This window comes from Coregonus lavaretus, assembly GCF_964263955.1.
Source record: "Coregonus lavaretus genome assembly, contig: HAP1_SCAFFOLD_712, whole genome shotgun sequence".
NCBI lineage: Eukaryota > Metazoa > Chordata > Actinopteri > Salmoniformes > Salmonidae > Coregonus > Coregonus lavaretus.
The window spans coordinates 26,564-46,872 of NW_028165800.1; the positions used below are offsets into that span (position 1 = coordinate 26,564).

General features: G+C 42.9%; 1 protein-coding gene and 2 long non-coding RNA genes across 3 annotated transcripts in view; 1 reads left to right on the forward strand and 2 right to left on the reverse strand.

Annotated features, from left to right (window-relative positions):
- Window positions 1–1,296: 1,296 nt before the first annotated feature.
- Window positions 1,297–20,309, forward strand: part of LOC311115467 (mitochondrial carnitine/acylcarnitine carrier protein-like) — a 40,808-nt gene continuing 21,795 nt past the window's right edge. Inside the window, exons 1-4 of the mRNA XM_084190641.1 lie at window positions 1,297–1,454; window positions 5,578–5,667; window positions 18,294–18,421; window positions 18,880–18,970. Of these exons, the coding sequence (XP_084046767.1) occupies window positions 1,314–1,454; window positions 5,578–5,667; window positions 18,294–18,421; window positions 18,880–18,970 (450 nt within the window). The 5' untranslated portion in view covers window positions 1,297–1,313. The remainder of the gene's footprint in view (window positions 1,455–5,577; window positions 5,668–18,293; window positions 18,422–18,879; window positions 18,971–20,309) is intronic.
- Window positions 12,737–13,619, reverse strand: LOC311115469. The gene is made up of 4 exons (XR_014611263.1): window positions 13,571–13,619; window positions 13,308–13,479; window positions 13,047–13,174; window positions 12,737–12,920 (listed from the first exon to the last, which is right to left on the reverse strand). It is a non-coding gene; the product is annotated as an uncharacterized lncRNA (long non-coding RNA).
- LOC311115468 lies at window positions 13,626–16,513 on the reverse strand. Its single transcript, XR_014611262.1, has 8 exons — window positions 16,276–16,513; window positions 15,210–15,298; window positions 14,811–14,957; window positions 14,545–14,690; window positions 14,300–14,436; window positions 14,082–14,175; window positions 13,883–13,991; window positions 13,626–13,794 (listed from the first exon to the last, which is right to left on the reverse strand). It is a non-coding gene; the product is annotated as an uncharacterized lncRNA (long non-coding RNA).

Consider the following 20,309-nt stretch of genomic DNA (forward strand, 5'->3'; position numbering starts at 1 on the left):
GGTTCTCATTCAAACCCATGTTAATTTATGCACATTTTAAATGGTTATAGTAAAAAATATATATATAGTATCAAAACTCTTTTGACAATCAATCTAAGTAGGGTCAGTCTAAAGATCTCAGCGTTGGGTTGGAGTTAATAGCTTAAGAGGGGTTACTGTAGGTCTACATTTTTAGATTATTTTTACCATTCTAGTGTATAGCCCTTTTTTACCATTGAAATGCATTGGAATCTATAGCAATGGCTCCGTTTGTGCTGCTCAATGACGCGATATGATAGCGCTATTAGATGACATTAGCTAGCTTCCTTTCGTCACTCTAAACACCTGCAAACAGCTCTAACCAGATTTGCATAGCAGAGAAGTAGAGGAAGATTTCATATGATATAAGTTTTTGTCTGACGTGTTGGGGAAGTGGTCAAAACGGCAGTTGTTTGGAAAGAGTTGGGGGAAAAGTGTTAATGCAGTTACTAAAACAGCTGTATCGTTAGATCCGTAGTGGATATATTTGTTCCGCGTACAGATTTGAATAGCAGAGAAGTAGATGTCACACACTCTTAACTTTTTGTCTAAGTTGATTGCAAAGTGGTCAAAGTAGCTGATGTGTCAAAAGTGACATCGTTTACGGTAAATGTGGAAGTGATGATGTCACAACGGGGAGCTTTAGAATGTTGAAGTCCCATTAAAGTGACTGAAAATGGAGAAAAATTAAAGACAAGGTGAATAGTTTAACAAGTATAAAGATATCAAAGCAAGCAACCTAATCCAGATCAGTCTACTCGTTAAAACGTTTGAATGGTGTTTTCAGATTAAACGTGTAGGAGGAGTAGCGTGCAGAAGAAGAAGAACTGTGACGAAAATCTAAAGTCGGGACGTTTGCCTCACAAGTCCCACCTAATAATATGAGTCTGTAAGAAATGTAGAGTTGTGCATTGCTTTGCATACACACCTAAAAATAAACTTTCAATAGACCTGTGTCGTCATGTACCAGAGAGGGTGGCCGATAGGGGTCAAAAGCTGGTCTTCTTGAACAAGAGAGCGATGTTGTTAAATTGGTTTCATCTCACTTTTGTTTATTGTTTATTTCACTTGCTTTTGACAATGTAAACCTATGTTTCCCATGCCAATAAAGACCCTTTCAATTGAGAGAGGTTCAATGGAAGTCCAGCAGAGAAAGAGAGGAGCAGACACGTGATGTTGAGTGTGTGTTTAAGTGCACCGGGTGAACCGTCGGGGGTCAGAAGGGAAGTCACGTGCGCCATGCGGGGACGGAGGAGAGTGTGTGAGTGTCTAGTCGGTTATTACGTGAGAAGAGAATGGGAGAGTTGGGAGAGTTGGAGCTGGAGCTTCTCCAGGGTACCCAGGAGAAACATATCTCTCCGTTAAAGAACTTTGTGGCGGGAGGAGCCGGAGGAGCGTGTCTTCTGTTCGCTGGACACCCGCTCGACACAATCAAGGTGACTTTATTTATGTACTTATTTATGGACATCAAACGTTCTGCTGCACAGACACTGTGGCTCTAGTCTAGAGCACCCAGTTAAATTGTGTTTGAGAGCATTTTTATGAGTGAGTGAGAAATAAATGATGTCATTGTTGCAGTAGTTTAATTATGTTCTATTATGCTAATTTCCCTAATGGGGAAAGTTTGTGTTACTACCTTCCACAAGTTTGAATTTCACCCTATAAAATGTAGGGGAATTACCCATCCTTTTGACTTCAGATTGGTGATATTAGTATAAAAGTGTATAGTCATCATGATGACATAAACTCAATTGCTTAAAACGGATCAATATCTTTGGTTTTGTAATGTTGATTTTGTCACACGCGCTTGGGAGCGCAGGACTTAAATTTAAAACTCTCAAACGGCATGAAAAATTCTCTCCATAAAAGTTGCTGGGCACCAACACATATTTGAATGTGAAACTATCACTTAACTTTTTGGGTGACCCGACCGACTTCACATAGAAATAAATGTATCTTATAGATCTGTCATTCTCGTTGAAAGCAAGTCTAAGATGTGGTAGATCTGTTCTATGTGCGCTAATTCTATGCTTCCCGTTCTTAAGTTTTGTTTTTTGCTGTATTTACTTTCAGTTTTGTTTCAAACAGCTGAAAACACTATATTTGGGGTTATTGAGAAAATATTTCACAGCAGTTTAGATGGTACAATGATTCTCTACACTCTGACTGCTTGTTTTGTCACATAAACTGAAATTAGGTGAACTTTTCAGTTGTGGTAGTTTCAACAGCGCATATCCCCTCCCTAAGCAATGAGTGATTTATTGTCACTTGTCAAAACAGCAGGGGTTTTGTTGTGTGAGCAGTTTATAAGGTGCAAAAAAATAGAAATAAGAAGTAATATGATTACTATTGTTGCACATGTGTAGATAGTACATTTTATGTTTTGAATATATCACAAACTGTTTCTGCATATTGGTTATTGACTTGGACACCTAAATCTGTGTTTTGACATTGGGCTATTTATCAAAATGTCTTGTCAACAGGAAGCAGCAACAACATAATTTTCAACTTAAGTTTTAGGAATTTATATTGATCTTTCAACATTAATTTCCAATTGTTTTGTACTGAATCACAAAAAAACTGCTGAGTGGGTCCAAAAACGTGCTGCGATTGATTTATTTTGATGATATAACGTTACCAGAAATCACCAAATCGGGTTAGCCCTGCCTTCTATATACTCCACCTGGTTAACCTACTCAGGGTGTGTCTTTGTGTGTGTGTGTGTGTTTGTGAACAGCTTACTGTATGCCAGCCAGGCTGGTAGGTTAAACCCCTGAACAGATTAGAGAGCTGGAGGTCTTCTCTTTTGATCTGACGGATTGTCAGACTATTCTCTCTCTCTCTCTCTCTCTCTCTCTCTCTCTCTCTCTCTCTCTCTCTCTCTCTCTCTCTCTCTCTCTCTCTCTCATCTCTCTCTCTCTCTCTCTCTCTCTCTCTCTCATCTCATTTTACATTTACATTTTAGTCATTTAGCAGACGCTCTTATCCAGAGCGACTTACAGTTAGTGAATACATATTTTTTTTATATTGGCCCCCCGTGGGAATCGAACCCATGCTCTATCAACTGAGCTACATCCCTGCCGGCCATTCCCTCCCCTACCCTGGACGACGCTGGGCCAATTGTGCGCCGCCCATGAGTCTCCCGGTCGCGGCCGGCGGCGACAGAGCCTGGATTCGAACCAGGATCTCTAGTGGCACAGTTAGCACTGCGATGCAGTGCCTTAGACCACTGCGCCACTCAGGAGTCACAGTCTGTCTGTCTATCTCTCTCTCTCTCTCTCGCTCTCTCGCTCTCTCTCTCATCTCACAGTCTGTCTGTCTGTCTCTCTCTCTCTCTCTCTCTCTCTCTCTCTCTCTCTCTCTCTCTTATCTCACAGTCTGTCTGTCTGTCTCTCTCTCTCTCTCTCTGTCTCTCTCTGTCTCTCTCTCTCCTTGTCTCTGTCTGTCTGTCTGTCTGTCTGTCTGTCTGTCTGTCTGTCTGTCTGTCTGTCTCTCTCTCTCGCTCTCTCTCTCTCTCTCTCATCTCTCAGTCTGTCTGTCTCTCTCTCGCTGTCTCTGTTGCTGTGTGTGTGCATGTGCGTGTGCGTTTGTGTGTGCGGAAGGTGGAAACGTTAGGCAATTGTAACAGCAGTGGCTTCTATATGCAGTACCAGTCAAAAGTTTGGACACAACTACTCATTCAAGGGTTTTTCTTTATTTTTTTACAATGTTTTACATTGTAGAATATAGTGAAGATATTCAAATAAGCAAAGAGAAACGACAGTCCATCATTACTTTAAGACATGAAGGTCAGTCAATACAGAAATTATCAAGAACTTTTCAAGTGCAATCACAAAAACCATCAAGCGCTATGATGAAACTGGCTCTCATGAGGACCCCCACAGGAATGGAAGACCCAGAGTTACCTCTGCTGCAGAGGATAAGTTCATTAGAGTTACCAGCCTCAGAAATTGCAGCCCAAATAAATGCTTCACAGAGTTCAAGTCACAGACACATCTCAACATCAACTGTTCATAGGTAACTGTGTGAATCAGGCCTTCATGGTCGAATTGCTGCAAAGAAACCACTACTCCCACCGTGAAGCATGGAGGAGGAGGTGTGATGGTGTGGGGGTGCTTTGCTGGTGACACTGTCTGTGATTTATTTAGAATTCAAGGCACACTTAACCAGCATGGCTACCACAGCATTCTGCAGCGATACACCATTTCATCTGGTTTGGGCTTAGTGGGACTATAATTTGTTTTTCAACAGGACAATGACCCAATACACCTCCAGGCTGTGTAAGGGCTATTTTACCAAGAAGGAGAGTGATGGAGTGCTGCATCAGATGACCTGGCCTCCACAATCCCCTGACCTCAACCCAATTGAGATGGTTTGGGATGAGTTGGAGCGCAGAGTGAAGGAAAAGCAGCCAACAAGTGCTCAGCATATGTGGGAACTCCTTCAAGACTGTTGGAAAAGCATTCCAGGTGAAGCTGGTTGAGAGAATGCCAAGAGTGTGCAAAGCTGTCATCAAGGCAAAGGGTGGCTATTTGAAGATTCTCAAATATAAAATATATTTTGATTTGTTTTTGGGTACTACATGATTCCATGTGTGTTATTTCATAGTTTTGATGTCTTCACTATTATTCTACAATGTAAAAATAGTAAAAATAAAGAAAAACCCTTCAATGAGTAGGTGTTCTAAAACTTTTGACTGGTACTGTATAACCAGTGCCAGTTGACTATGTTGTGTGTTTGAAGACTGTGGTGTGACAGACAGGCAGGCAGGCAGACAGGCAGGCAGGCAGGCAGGCAGACAGACAGACAGACAGGCAGACAGACAGACAGGCAGGCAGACAGACAGGCAGACAGACAGGCAGACAGACAGACAGGCAGACAGACAGGCAGGCAGACAGACAGACAGGCAGACAGGCAGACAGACAGGCAGACAGGCAGGCAGACAGACAGACAGACAGACAGACAGGCAGGCAGGCAGGCAGGCAGACAGACAGACAGGCAGACAGGCAGACAGACAGACAGGCAGACAGACAGGCAGGCAGACAGACAGACAGGCAGACAGGCAGACAGGCAGACAGGCAGACAGGCAGACAGACAGGCAGACAGGCAGACAGACAGACAGGCAGACAGGCAGGCAGACAGACAGGCAGGCAGGCAGACAGGCAGACAGACAGGCAGACAGACAGACAGACAGATTCTCCTAGGACCTCTACTCTTATAACAACCCCAATAGCCTCAACCTCTTATGTGTGTTATCCTGCTACTATATAACACTGTGGTATTGTGTGTTATCCTGCTACTATATAACACTGTGGTATTGTGTGTTATCCTGCCACTATATAACACTGTGGTATTGTGTGTTATCCTGCTACTATATAACACTGTGGTATTGTGTGTTATCCTGCTACTATATAACACTGTGGTATTGTGTGTTATCCTACCACTGTATAATAATATGGTATTGTGTGTTATCCTGCCACTATATAACACTGTGGTATTGTGTGTTATCCTGCTACTATATAACACTGTGGTATTGTGTGTTATCCTGCTACTGTTCAGGTACGACTACAGACTCAGCCAAGAGTGCCCATCCAGGACGTCCTCTACAAAGGAGCTTATGACTGCTTCCTCAAGACTGTCTCCAAAGAGGTAACACACACACACACACACACACACACACATATACACACACACAGATACACATCAATCAATCAAATGTATTTATTAAGCTCTTTTTATATCAGTAGTTGTCACAAAGTGCTATACAGAAACCCAGCCTAAAACCTCAAACAGCAAGCAATGCAGATGTAGAAGCACGGTGGCTAGGAAGACTCCCTAGAAAGGCTGGAACCTAGGAAGAAACCTAGAGAGGAACCAGGCTCTGTGGGGTGGCCAGTCCTCTTCTGGCTGTGCTGAGGGGAGAGTGCTATACAGAAACCCAGCCTAAAACCTCAAACAGCAAGCAATGCAGATGTAGAAGCACGGTGGCTTGGAAAAACTCCCTAGAAAGGCAGAAACCTAGAGAGGAACCAGGCTCTGAGGGGTGGCCAGTCCTCTTCTGGCTGCCGGGTGGAGATTATAACAGTACATGGCCATTAAGGCCAAATTATTCTTCAAGATGTTCAAACGTTCATAGATGACCAGCAGGGTCAAATAATAATCAGTGGTTGTAGAGGGTGCAACAGGTCAGCACCTCAGGAGTAAATGTCAGTTGGCTTTTCATAGCCGGGCATTCAGAGGTCGAGACAGCAGGTGCGGTAGAGAGAGAGAGTCGAAAACATCAGGTCTGGGACAAGGTATCACGTCCGGTGAACAGGTCAGGGTTCCATAGCCGCAGGCAGAAGAGTGGAAACTGGAGCAGCAGCACGACCAGGTGGACTGGGGACAGCCAGGAGTCATCAGGCCAGGTAGTCCTGAGGCATGGTCCTAGGGCTCAGGTCCTCCGGGAGGGGAGGGAGAGAGGGAGAGAGAGAGAATTAGAGGGAGCATCCTTAAATTCACACAGGACACCAGATAAGACAGGAGAATAACACCAGATATTACAGACTGCCCTAGCCCCCCGGCACATAGACTATTGCAGCATAGATACTGGAGGCTGAGACAGGGGGGGGGGGTCGGGAGACACTGTGGCCCCATCCGACGATACCCCCGGACAGGGCCAACCAGGCAGGATATAACCCCACCCACTTTGCCAGAGCACAGCCCCCACACCACCAGAGGGATATCAACAGACCACCAACCTACTACCCTGAGACAAGGCTGAGTATAGCCCACAAAGATTATTTGTTGCGATTGCAAACATAATATGATGGTGGTCCGATAGTCCAGGATTATGAGAAAAAACATTTAGATCCACAATATTTATTCCACAGGACAAAACTAGATCCAGGGTATGACTGTGGCAATGAGTAGGTCCGGAGACATGTTGGACAAAACCCACTGAGTCGATGATGGCTCCGAAAGCCTTTTGGAGTGGGTCTGTGGACCTTTACATGTGAATATTAAAGTCACAAAAAATTTGAATATTATCTGCCATGACTACAAGGTCCTATATAGGAATTCAGGGAACTCAGTGAGGAACTCTGTATACGGCCCAGGAGGCCTGTAAACAGTAGCTATAGAAAGTGATTGAGTAGGCTGCATAGATTTCATGACCAGAAGCTCAAAAGATGAAAACGCACTCTTTTTTAAAATTTGCTATCGTAAATGTTAGCAACACCTCCGCCTTTGCGGGATGCGCGGGGGATATGGTCACTAGTGGAACCAGGAGGAGAGGCCTCATTTAACACAGTCAATTCATCAGGCTTGAGTGAGGGATCTGATATTTAGTTGTCCTATTTTGAGATGGGAGATATTATCACAATCTCTTTCAATAATGACAGGAATGGAGGAGGTCTTTATTCCAGTGAGAATGCTAAGGCGAACACCGCCATGTTTAGTTTTGCTCAACCAAGATTGAGGCACAGACACGGTCTCAATGGGGATAGCTGAGCTGACTACACTGACTGTGCTAGTGGCAGACTCCACTAAGCTGGCAGGCTGGCTAACAGCCTGCTGCCTGGCCTGCACCCTGTCTCATTGGGGAGGCTAACAGCCTGCTGCCTGGCCTGCACCCTGTCTCATTGGGGAGGCTAACAGCCTGCTGCCTGGCCTGCACCCTGTCTCATTGGGGAGGCTAACAGCCTGCTGCCTGGCCTGCACCCTGTCTCATTGGGCTGGCTAACAGCCTGCTGCCTGGCCTGCACCCTGTCTCATTGGGCTGGCTAACAGCCTGCTGCCTGGCCTGCACCCTGTCTCATTGGGCTGGCTAACAGCCTGCTGCCTGGCCTGCACCCTGTCTCATTGGGCTGGCTAACAGCCTGCTGCCTGGCCTGCACCCTGTCTCATTGGGCTGGCTAACAGCCTGCTGCCTGGCCTGCACCCTGTCTCATTGGGCTGGCTAACAGCCTGCTGCCTGGCCTGCACCCTGTCTCATTGGGGAGGCTAACAGCCTGCTGCCTGGCCTGCACCCTGTCTCATTGGGCTGGCTAACAGCCTGCTGCCTGGCCTGCACCCTGTCTCATTAGGCTGGCTAACAGCCTGCTGCCTGGCCTGCACGCTGTCTCATTGGGGAGCTAGAGGAGTTAGAGCCCTGTCTATGTTGGTAGATAAGATGAGAGCACCCCTCCAGCTAGGATGGAGTCCATCACTCCTCAGCAGGCCAGGCTTGGTCCTGTAGCACCCCTCCATCTAGGATGGAGTCCATCACTCCTCAGCAGGCCAGGCTTGGTCATGTAGCACCCCTCCAGGGTCCATCACTCCTCAACAGGCCAGGCTTGGTCCTGTAGCACCCCTCCAGCTAGGATGGAGTCCATCACTCCTCAGCAGGCCAGGCTTGGTCCTGTAGCACCCCTCCAGCTAGGATGGAGTCCATCACTCCTCAGCAGGCCAGGCTTGGTCCTGTAGCACCCCTCCATCTAGGATGGAGTCCGTCACTCCTCAACAGGCCAGGCTTGGTCCTGTAGCACCCCTCCAGCTAGGATGGAGTCCGTCACTCCTCAGCAGGCCAGGCTTGGTCCTGTTTGTGGGTGAGTCCCAGAAAGAGGGACAGTTACCTACAAATTCTATATTTTGGGAGGAGCAGAAAACAGTTTCAACCAGCGATTGAGTTGTGAGACTCTGCTGTAGAGCTCATCACTCCCCCTAACTGGGAGGGGGCCAGAGACAATTACTCGATGCTGATGTTGTGGCAAATTCATCCTTATACTGATCAAAGAACCAAAGTGTTTCCAGAGTTTTTGTAGAATTCAGATAACTTAATTTCGATTAGATAAAGCCGAGGTGGTCTGCAGAGCATCTGATTTTCCACCTCCCAGCTCTTAGTTTATATAGTCATTTTACATTTTAGCTTAACCCCTCACTCTTTGGTTCCACCATCACTGTCTCCAGTTTCCACATCTTGACCGCTCCGCCCACTTCCATCTTGACCGCTCCGCCCACTTCCATCTTGACCGCTCCGCCCACTTCCTTAGTCTATGATAGTGGCGAAATCTGACTTCCCCTCCTTCTATGTATTTAGTTTGGAAACAATGGTGGTGTGAACAACCAAGCTTGTCCTGCACAATTAACAACCCTGTCATGTAAAAATAATCATGTTCAGTTTGAACTCTGTTCAACCCTGGCTCACCCTGGCTTGACCTGGAGATTGTTGTGGACATGGCAGGTCAAACATACCCAAGCCTAACCCCTCTCTCCCACCCCGTCCTGCTGTAATTAATCAGGAAGACGCCCAAGGAGAGACAAAGGGTCCAGCCTGAACCCTGTTCAACCATGGCTCGTTCCAGGGATATGCCCAAGGAGAGCCACAGGGTCACAGTCTAGTTTCAGTCACTGATAAGATAAGACAACTGTAGAATTTGACCCGAAGACAGGTCAGATGCCCATTTTACACACACACACACACACACACACACAGTGAGAGGAACTAATTAAGTTATTGCCTAGCAACAAAGATGTACGATGTACCAATCTAAAAAAAATCCATATCAATGTAAAAATCCACTAACAGCATACAGAGGCCACCAACACATCTTTCTAGCTGATTTACACGCTGAAGCTATGTTGCTTTTGGTGACCTACACAGTAAAAACAGAAGTGTTAATTTAACTCCTATCGAGTTGAATTTAACTCTGTTTCAGATAACATTTGGTCCCACTCAAAATCAGTGTAAAATGTACTCTTTGGTCAGTGTAAAACTTTTAGAGTTAATTCTACTCCATATTGTGTAAAAAATAACAATGAAATGTGTCAAAATATTTAACACTGTAGTTTAATCACACTGTTGAGAGTAATATGATTACACTGTATAGAGTTAAGTCAACTACAATTTTACTTTAAAAAATGACACTTTAAAGTGTAATGATATTTACTTTTCATTTCTCTACAGTGTTTTTTTTTTTTTTTTTTAAATCATATGATGTAGTGTTACTGAATTATAGAAATATCAATACTATCAAATAAAACAAAGCACAATAATACAAGATGAGAGCACCCACATTTATTGAAAAAAAAAAAGTATAATTTCAATGTCCGTGAATTTACATTGTACACCCATTGCCTTGTCTATGACAGAAGTATAACATCATAAAAATGTTCACCAGAGAAAGCAATATGGCACAACAAGGAGAGCTGTGTCATTTCCTCCATATGACCTTTGTATGTCAAAAGGTCTAGGGTAGTGCAGGTTGTCGACATGAAAAAAAACTAAATCATGCTTTGATCTGATCACCTCATATGCATGGAAATGTTCTTGAAAGGTTACTGTAACTAAAGGCACTGTGAGTAGTAACAGTTTTTCACACATTATCAGAACTGACTCAATCTGATAAAACAAGGGCACTTCAGAGTCAACTTCGCCACAGATAACCAAGTGTGGGCGATAAACATACCCATTATGTTTAGCCCAATTAACCTTCATAACCTGAATGCTACTGGGCACTTGCATTGCCAAAGCAATTTCAGAACCTCCTTTTACCATACTTAAAGCCACCATTTTTCCTGGACCAATATCTAACCGACTAAAAGTTGTTGATCTTCGCCAACTATATGCCATATGATTCTGATGCTTTTTTGCCAGCGTTTTGGTAATATTTTTAAACGATTTAAGCTGTTTTTTGAAAAAATTATGTTTGCCTTCATACCTCATACACCAACTATGAAGTACAGGCCCTATTTTCTGGATGCAGCGGGGATAGTGGATAAGAAAATGGTGCTTTGGTAAAAGTTTTTTCTGAGGATACAACTTCTTAAACAGTGTATGGTGATCAACAATCAAATGTTTTAAATATACACATAGACCTTGAGATAACATGGGCGAGAATATAATGTTAATTATTTGCAATAATAAAAGAAGCAGGCCCCAGTGTTGGTCAGTAGAAGTTACCAAATCTCCAAAGATAAGAGGAACATTCCTAAGTAAGCACCAGGACTGAATTGCATTCAGTCCCAGATCATTAGATCCTTCACTTAAATTAACAGTCACAGGCCTGTTATTTCTCTCTGTGAAACCATAATCAAAACTTTGTATTCTTGAATGTATTTCTCCTGATGTAACATGTTTTTCATTCAAATACAGAAATAATAACTTCAATTCGTACTGGCCAACCCCTTCTAACACATCATGCATCACATCAACTGAGAAGTTCTCAGTTGTGTGAAAATACCTCAATGAATTTAATATGCATGACCTTTTCACACCAAAAACATACGGAAGGGATGGATTACAAGCCATTTCTTGACAGTGAGCAGTATGCATATCTTTGGTGCGTAAAACTATTTTGGAAGAATCTTCAGAGAATTCTGTTTGAAAGTCCTCCTTTTCTGCTAAACAGAACCTGCAACAGTACCTTGCACTGAAAGACTCCACCAGACCAAACAAACTATGCAAACCCAAATTATCACCTGTTACCTGTACTACAGTGCCACGTACATAACCACTGTATAATGGAATCTCAATACCATCGCTCTCTAACACTTTAATGTCTCGAACAATGGGATCAAAAATTTCACTAAAACCATATCGTTTAACATCTTGAGTATGAAATAAGGCGCACAGGTGTATGTTAGCCAAAAAAGAATTCCATTTTGGAGAGAAGTTTCTTAAAGTAAAATATACTCCACCCAATTTATGAATACCTCGCTTGGAACCCAATGGGTTGGCGACCTCAAAATCATCATAGAACATCTGGACCTGTATTGTCTGCTTCTCAGTTGAGAACAGGGGGTGACTTTAAAAAAAAGTTCCATCACAAATATCTCTCAGTCTAGAGTTGCTGGTAGCTGAGCTTTGCAACATTTCTGCAAAATACTGACTTTTAAATATTGACTGCAGTGTAGATAAAATTGGAATATACATGAATTTATCTTGAACTACTACCTGATCATATGTTCCAGTCTTTTTATTTAGTCTTGTGTCAAATCTTGAACCAATCACACATTCAACTGGTTCTACTATTTCCCACTTGGCAGTCATAAATTTTGATCGCTTGTATTCCGAATTTAGAACTGTGAAAGGATTCTCTAACCCCTCAAAACACGCCTCAACTTTCTTGCACATTTCTGTTTCTCTTTCATTACTAAATACATGCTTTATCACTGTTTCTTTAGCATGCTGATGAATATCTTGAACAATCTCTTCCATGGAAATCACTACAGTATTTACTGTACTTTGACCAACACCTGCTGCCTTTAGATCAGAAATAACAGCTGCACAACTATTTACAATGTATGGCGAAGATAACTCTGACTCAGCCTCTAAACATTCAGTCGACACTTCAACATGAGAAATATTACTGGTGTTGACGGTACTTTGAGGGTCTGAAAGATCATCTTCTATAGAATCTACTAAACTTTCTCCGTGGCACTTGTTAAGATGTTTTCTAAAACCAGAAAAGCTACCAAAAGAACGTGAGCATCCTTCTTGACGACATTTCAGAAAAAGAGTCCTGCCTGTACATAGCCCATGAATTATCTTAAGGTGCTTAACAAGGTTGTTTGGACTTCCATGGTCACTTTTGCAAAGAAAACACTTCATAGTTTTATCTCAACTAACGCACCATTCTTGCTCGCAACTCAGCAACTCTAGGAGTCTCCTTTGTTTCCCCCATGTCGATGTTATAGATGGTTGTTTGCACAAAAGTGAAAAAGCTGCTCAAGGAAGAACTGTAGGACGTACCAAATACGTAATGGGCTTTAAAGACTTTGTCAAAAGCTCCTACTGAACCTGTTGCCTTGCATGGAAGAGCATGCTTGTCAACCACAATGAAGTAGGAGTGAATGCTGCTCTGTGTGGATCCCTGGGCGAGAAGGTAGGGCTGACTGCTTTGGGTGATGTTGTCAAGATGCTGCTGCACACTGGTTCCAACCTACAAAAAAAACACATTCAACAGAATTGTTTTGGTGACTAACCTCTGACAATAGATAAGATCACCTCAAACTGTGCACAAGATTGAGATGATGGAATATATATTTTAAACAACTGTTAAGCATACCTTTTGAAATCTGATGAGCTGATCTACAGCTTGATATGCAGACATCTTTCCCGGCCTCTTTCTACCTTGTGCAGATGGTGGTAGCAAATGTAGCAGCAGCAAGATGGCAGACATGTCACTGTCCCAGCCTACAAATAAGTAAATAAAAACCTGGTTAACATTGTGCCGTAGCATAACATTCTTATTCACAACTTGCACCATTATGGACATATAATGCACACCTACATTATCCACATAAAAAGTAAAACAGTTCATTCATACCATTCTCAACTTCAGCAGCTGACTCAGCATTGCGCATCAAATCCAAGAGTTCTGTGGTGGATACAAGTCCATGGCTTTCCTTTATTACTTTTGCTTTGAAAGTGGTTGGCCACTTCTCCAAGAATTTGTTGGCTGTGGCCTCACCAAACAGAAGTCTGAAATCTTGTTCTATCTGCAATGTAACACACAAAGACAGAAATAATGAGTGTTACCTTATTCTTCATTGGATATTTTTGGTGATGCAGTGAATTAAGTTGTCATACCAGTCCTGGTGTGTCCAGAAATCTTGGGAAGACCGAGAAGACATCTGATGATTTGGCTTCATCGTTGACCATTGCTTGCCGATATATGAAGGTCATTTTCATCTTCTCACGGACAGTGTTTTCATCAGCAGAGTGTCTCAAAACAGCAATAGCTGCTTCCACATCCTCATCAGATGGCTCTCTGTCATAGGTGAAGGGCTGACGATCACGGCCTGGCCCACCAACTTAAGACAAAATACAGTGTTAAGAAATCCTTTCTGTACAATTCACAGGTCACCATTATAATTACATGTCACTGATCAGAAAACATACCTTTAGGAGATTTGCTGACTGAGGCACCTCTTTCCTCTGCTGTTTTTCTTATGGTCTTCAATCGCCATGCAAGGTATCCGGAACCACTCTCCGGATCGTAGTAATGATCCTATATTATTATAAATAAATTATAAAGGAGTACTATTCCCATTTCATAGAGTGAATATGTGCATAATGTTGCAATAACCCATTTACTTACATATCCATGTTGTGAGTATGGGTCTTGTAGATAGGGAAACAAAGCTACTATCCCCTGTGCATACATCACTCTGACACTTTTGGGGGGGGATGTCCTAGCATATGAATTCAAAGTTAACATCACACTGAATTGATATTGCACAACACATTTTACATAATTAATAACCGGAAAATAATAACAATGTTTCTTTACAGCCCATCAATATGCTTAATGCTTACCCATGTGTTTCTGTCATCTCAGCAGCAAGTATGTTGATCATCTGTCTTCTGGTGGCATCTGTCAGAGATTTGGTTTTTCCATACTCTTGCATAATGCGTTCACCACCAGGCTTTGATGTTAGGATTTTTTCAATCAGCTATAGGTGGAAAGAAATGTGCTTTCCGTAATTGTAAAACAATATGTAATGCTGTCACATGATGAAACAACATTCAGATTGGACTTAACAGCAATGTTCACCACTTACTGCTTTTGCCTCATAGTTTATGTGGCATGGCCTTTTAGGCTGGCTTCCTTCGCCAGCCGCTACTTCTTCAACATCGTCACACACAGTGAAATTCAGAATGATGGTGTCATCAGATGTACCCGAGCATGATGATGAATGAGAGGTATCTGTTCATTATGAAATTTGTGCAAAACATAGAAACATATTACAATAAACTGTTATTTTTAAGACAATAAAGGTTCTCATTCTGGCCTTTAAACTAAAAAACGAATTGAATGAATGAATACCAAGTCCATTGCCCAGCATGATTCTGAAAGTTCCAGGTGACTCCTTTACTAATTCTTCAAAAACATCTGAGTCAACTTCTGTGTCAGACTGGTCATACACCTTAATGTCTGGCTTTCTGCTTTCTGGTATGTTGAATTTTAGACACACTGTTAAAAAAAGAAGAAAAAAAAGAAAAACATGCATTCCCTTCTCACAAGAATCCAAGTTCATACTTAAGGTTGCCTCATGTGTTCACAAAATGATGAAAGACAAGGATCTGCACCTGATTTTATGTTACTGAAAATATAAAGCACAGCAGAAATGACTATAGACCTAAATAGATATCATAAGATAATAGCTTAATGCTGTATTATTTTGTCATTAGGGTGATATGTATTGCTTTAACCTATTATACCTACCTTCTTTCAAGAAAGCATTGAATGTCAGCTCAGACAGCTTGACGTATTTCTGCTCTTCCCCGAGCTGAACACGCAACAGCATTTTGCCTCTGTTAACAAAGAAAATATATATTCAAAATCATCATTTAGTGCTGGTTCAACTAAGCGTTAGCTAACTATCCATTTATCTCAGTAGTACTAGCTACGCAATGCACTATGCATTACTTAGACGTTACACTGCAATTACAAAGGCTGAAGTAGACACAGTTGTGCTGGTTGAATATAACGTTAAGCTGCCATTTTCTGCAGCAAATGGGTGTAGGCTAGTTCAAGTTTAGAGGCACATTGTCCCATTAGCTACCAAATAACTAGCTATGTGTCAAAGTTAGCTAGCTCATTAGCCATTTTAGTTCGAACAGTAGCTAACCATTAAAATGGTTAAGCAATGTTAAACAAACCCGTCATGCAAATCAGTGATCTAAGTTATCGTTTTATAACACCAACATTAGCTGGCTAACTATCAGAAGCATGCTAACATTACCGTTATATATAGCTTTATAAAAAACAGTTAGCGTTAGTGTAAGGAAGCCTGGGAAGCTATACAATAACGTTAGCTAACAATACTATCTGTATAAATGTTTTGTTGTTAGCGAACGTTATTTTACGTATTTACCATTCTGACAAACTTCATTCGTGAAAATATTGCAACACAAAGAAAGACAGTTACCGATACTGATTGCAAGCTAGCTAACCGCATGACAAGCACAATCTGCGCTCATGCCAAACGGTGGTGTCCTTCAAACGAACTGATTAGCTAAGTTAACGTTACCTATTTTTAGCCATATGAAACAGCAAGCCATTCACAAAAATATCAAACATATTCCATGGGTATATCAGATAACAGTTATTACTGTCAACCATCTGAACTTACAAGCTAATTTAGCTGGCTGATGACGAGGTCAATGCAAGTGGGACCGCCGCATGGAACTCGTAACTTAAAATATGACCTTGACATCAGCACAACTCTAAAATTATGTAAAGTTAAAAAATACCGGTTTGGTGTTGAAAAAATGGGGATGTAACTTACCTAGCAATATCTGTGGCCTAGCTACTCCTTCGCAATCTTCCTCCACCAACGTACGTGCCAAACTTCAGCAAAGCAGAGTGGCGGGTATTCATCACTGCTGTAGAGTTGAAATTGTCACTGCGTATCTGCAGATTTTTACACTCACTTTTAACTCCACTGATAGAGCAACTTTACTCTCAAAAATGTTGAAAATACTCTATCTGGGTTAAAATAACTTTACTCTGAAATATTAACACCCCATTTTTTACTGTGTATGACTGTTTCATCCTAACATCGTTGGTGCCGACGTGGATAACAATATCCCTATACTCTCTACCCTCGCCAGTTTTAGTCTCAGCCAGCACCATCTTCAGATTAGCCTTTACGTCGGTAGCCCTGCCCCCCTGGTAAACAGTGTATGATCGCTGGATGATTCTTCTTAAGTCTAATATTGTGGGTAATGGAGTCGCCAATGACTAGGGTTTTCAATTTGTCCGAGCTAATGGTGGGAGGCTTTAGCGGCTCAGACCCCGTAATGGGTGGAGGAGAGACCAGAGGAGGCTTGGCCTCTGACTCCGACTCGTTGCTTGATGGGGAGAACCAGTTGAAAGTTTCTGTCGGCTGAATGAGCGACACCGGTTGAGCATGCTGACAGCATTTCTTTCCAGAAGCCTTGAGAAAATTGTCCGGCTGCGGGGACTGTGTGGGGGGGATTTATACTACTATCTGTACTTACTGGTGGCACAGACGCTGTTTCATCCTTTCCTACACTTATATTGCCCTTGCCTAACGATTGCATCTGAAGCTGTGATTGCAACACGGTTATCCTCACCATAAGGCGATAGTTCTCCAGGGCGGCAGGTAGCTTAGTGGTTAAAAGCGTTGTGCCAGTAATCGAAAGGTCGCTGGTTCTAATCCCCGAGTCGACTAGGTGAAAAATCTGTCGATGTGCCCTTGAGCAAGGCACTTAACCCTAATTGCTCCTGTAAGTCGCTCTGGATAAGAGCATCTGCTAAATGACTAAAATTTATATTTTGAGTACAGGGACTACAATTAGATGGCATAGTGTTACTGTTACTACTTAAATTCGGCTGGTGGAGGTCCTGTAGAACCATGTCCAGATAAAGGGTCCTGTAGAACCATGTCCAGATAAAGGGTCCTGTAGAACCATGTCCAGATAAAGGGTCCTGTAGAACCATGTCCAGATAAAGGGTCCTGTAGAACCATGTCCAGATAAAGGGTCCTGTAGAACCATGTCCAGATAAAGGGTCCTGTAGAACCATGTCCAGATAAAGGGTCCTGTAGAACCATGTCCAGATAAAGGGTCCTGTAGAACCATGTCCAGATAAAGGGTCCTGTAAAAGGTCCTGTAGAACCATGTCCAGATAAAGAGTCTGGGGTGAAAAAGTTGAATGGAAATAGTTGAGCGAGGACTAAACTAAGACGTTGGTAAATGGGTTAAAAGTCAAAACAGAAAGGTTTGGCAGATAAATAACAGAACAGAGACAAGTCCGGAAGTTGAGGGTGGAGCAATGAGGGCGTGCAAAGGCGTGACATACAGTGGGGAGAACAAGTATTTGATACACTGCCGATTTTGCAGGTTTTCCTACTTACAAAGCATGTAGAGGTCTGTCATTTTTATCATAGGTACACTTCAACTGTGAGAGACGGAATCTAAAACAAAAATCCAGAAAATCACATTGTATGATTTTTAAGTAATTCATTTGCATTTTATTGCATGACATAAGTATTTGATACATCAGAAAAACCCTTGAATGAGTAGGTGTGTCCAAACTATTGACTGGTAGTGTACATACATATATACATACACAAACACACACACACACACACACACACACAAATATTCCTTCTTGATCTCACTCTCCCCCGTGTGTGTGTGTGTGTGTGTGTGTGTGTGTGTGTCTCTGTGAGTGTGTGTGTGTCTCTCTCTGTGTGTGTGTGTGTGTGTGTCTCTGTGAGTGCTTGTGTGTGTCTCTCTCTCTCTCTGTGTGTGTTTGTGTGTGTGTGTTTGTGTGTAGGGACTTCTGGGGCTGTACAAGGGGATGGGGGCCCCTCTGGCCAGCGTAGCTCCTATGATGGCCATTAGTTTCTTTGGGTTTGGACTGGGAAAACAGCTGTTGCAACCAGACCCCACTAAGACACTCATGTAGGTATTCATTTATTTTCTCTTTCTTTCTTTCTTTCTTTCTTTCTTTCTTTCTTTCTTTCTTTCTTTCTTTCTTTCTTTCTTTCTTTCTTTCTTTCTTTCTTTCTTTCTTTCTTTCTTTCTTTCTTTCTTTCTTTCTTTCTTTCTTTCTTTCTTTCTTTCTTTCTTTCTTTCTTTCTTTCTTTCTTTCTTTCTTTCTTTCTTTCTTTCTTTCTTTCTTTCTTTCTTTCTTTCTTTCTTTCTTTCTTTCTTTCTTTCTTTCTTTCTTTCTTTCTTTCTTTCTTTCTCTCTCTCGCCCTCTCTCTCTCGCCCTCTCTCTCTCGCCCTCTTCCTCTCGCCCTCTTCCTCTCGCCCTCTTCCTCTCGCCCTCTCTCTCTCGCCCTCTCTCTCTCGCCCTCCTTTCTCTATCTTTCTATTTCTCCCCACTCTCTTTATCTCTCTCCCCCCCTCTCTTTCAGGCCTACCCAGCTGTTTCTCTCAGGCTGTCTAGCAGGTGTTTTCACTACAGTGATTGTGTGTCCTGGAGAACGGATAAAGTGTTTACTACAGGTAAAGTGACTACACTCACTCCCTGCCCCTGTCCTTAACATCCCATAGCATCAACCCCTAGCAACAACCCCTAGCATCAACCCCTAGGTCCTACTCCCTAACCCCTAGCTCCTACTCCCTAACCCCTTCCCCTTAGCTCCTACTCCCTAACCCCTTCCCCCTAGCTCCTACTCCCTAACCCCTTCCCCCTAGCTCCTACTCCCTAACCCCTTCCCCCTATCTCCTACTCCCTAACCCCTATCTCCTACTCCCTAACTCCTAGCTCCTACTCCCTAACCCCTTCCCCATAGCTCCTACTCCCTAACCCCTTCCCCCTAGCTCCTACTCCCTAACTTTGAGTTTGAGTTTATTTGTATTTTTACAAGCAACACGTAGCACGCAGACAGAGAAACATAGGACAAGCAACACGTAGCATCACTGGTCTGATTGGCCATTGGCCTTCAGCCATGTCTTTATGTTCACTGGTCTGATTGGCCTTCAGCCATGTCTTTATGTTCACTGGTCTGATTGGCCTTCAGCCATGTCTTTATGTTCACTGGTCTGATTGGCCATTGGCCTTCAGCCATGTCTTTATGTTCACTGGTCTGATTGGCCTTCAGCCATGTCTTTATGATCTTTGTGAAGGTGTGATAGGTGGGGCAGTTGTGTGTGTCTGATGGCAGTGTGTTCCAGATATGGGAAGCTCTCACAGAGAAAGCAGATTGACTAAAGGTGCTTTTCCTGAAGGGAACTATACAGTCACCTCTCATGGTGCTTTTCCTTAAGGGAACTACACAGCCACCTCTCATGGCAGACCTTGTGGATCTGCTGCTGTGGGTTTGGGTTTTCTGTTTAACCAAAGTACTAAGTGGAGGGGGAGGAGCCAGGCCATTTAGGATCTGGAATACAAGACATGCGTCGGTGTATTGCACAAGATTTTCCCAACTCAGGAGCCCATGCTTTCTGAGGATGTAACAGTGATGGTGGCTATTGGGCTTTCTATCAAGCACTTTGAGAGCCTGTTTGTAGACTGAATGGGTTTTAATGTTTTACAGCAAGCTTGGGCCCAACTAGTCAAGCAGTATGTTATGTGGGGCAGTATTATAGCATTGAAGTACAGTTTTGCTGCCTCTGTAGTCAAACAATTTCATATGAATTGGAAATTAGCCTGGTTGGATTTGGGGTTTTTTAGTTACCTTTTTCACCTGCTTTTTAAAGAGAGGTTGGAATCAAGTAGCCTATGATGCCAAGGCACTTAAAATGGGATACCACCTGGAGCTCCTCCCCTGACACATAGGCATCTGGCTCAGTAGCATCTGTTGCCCTCTTTGTGAACAACATGCAGACTGTTTTTTTCACA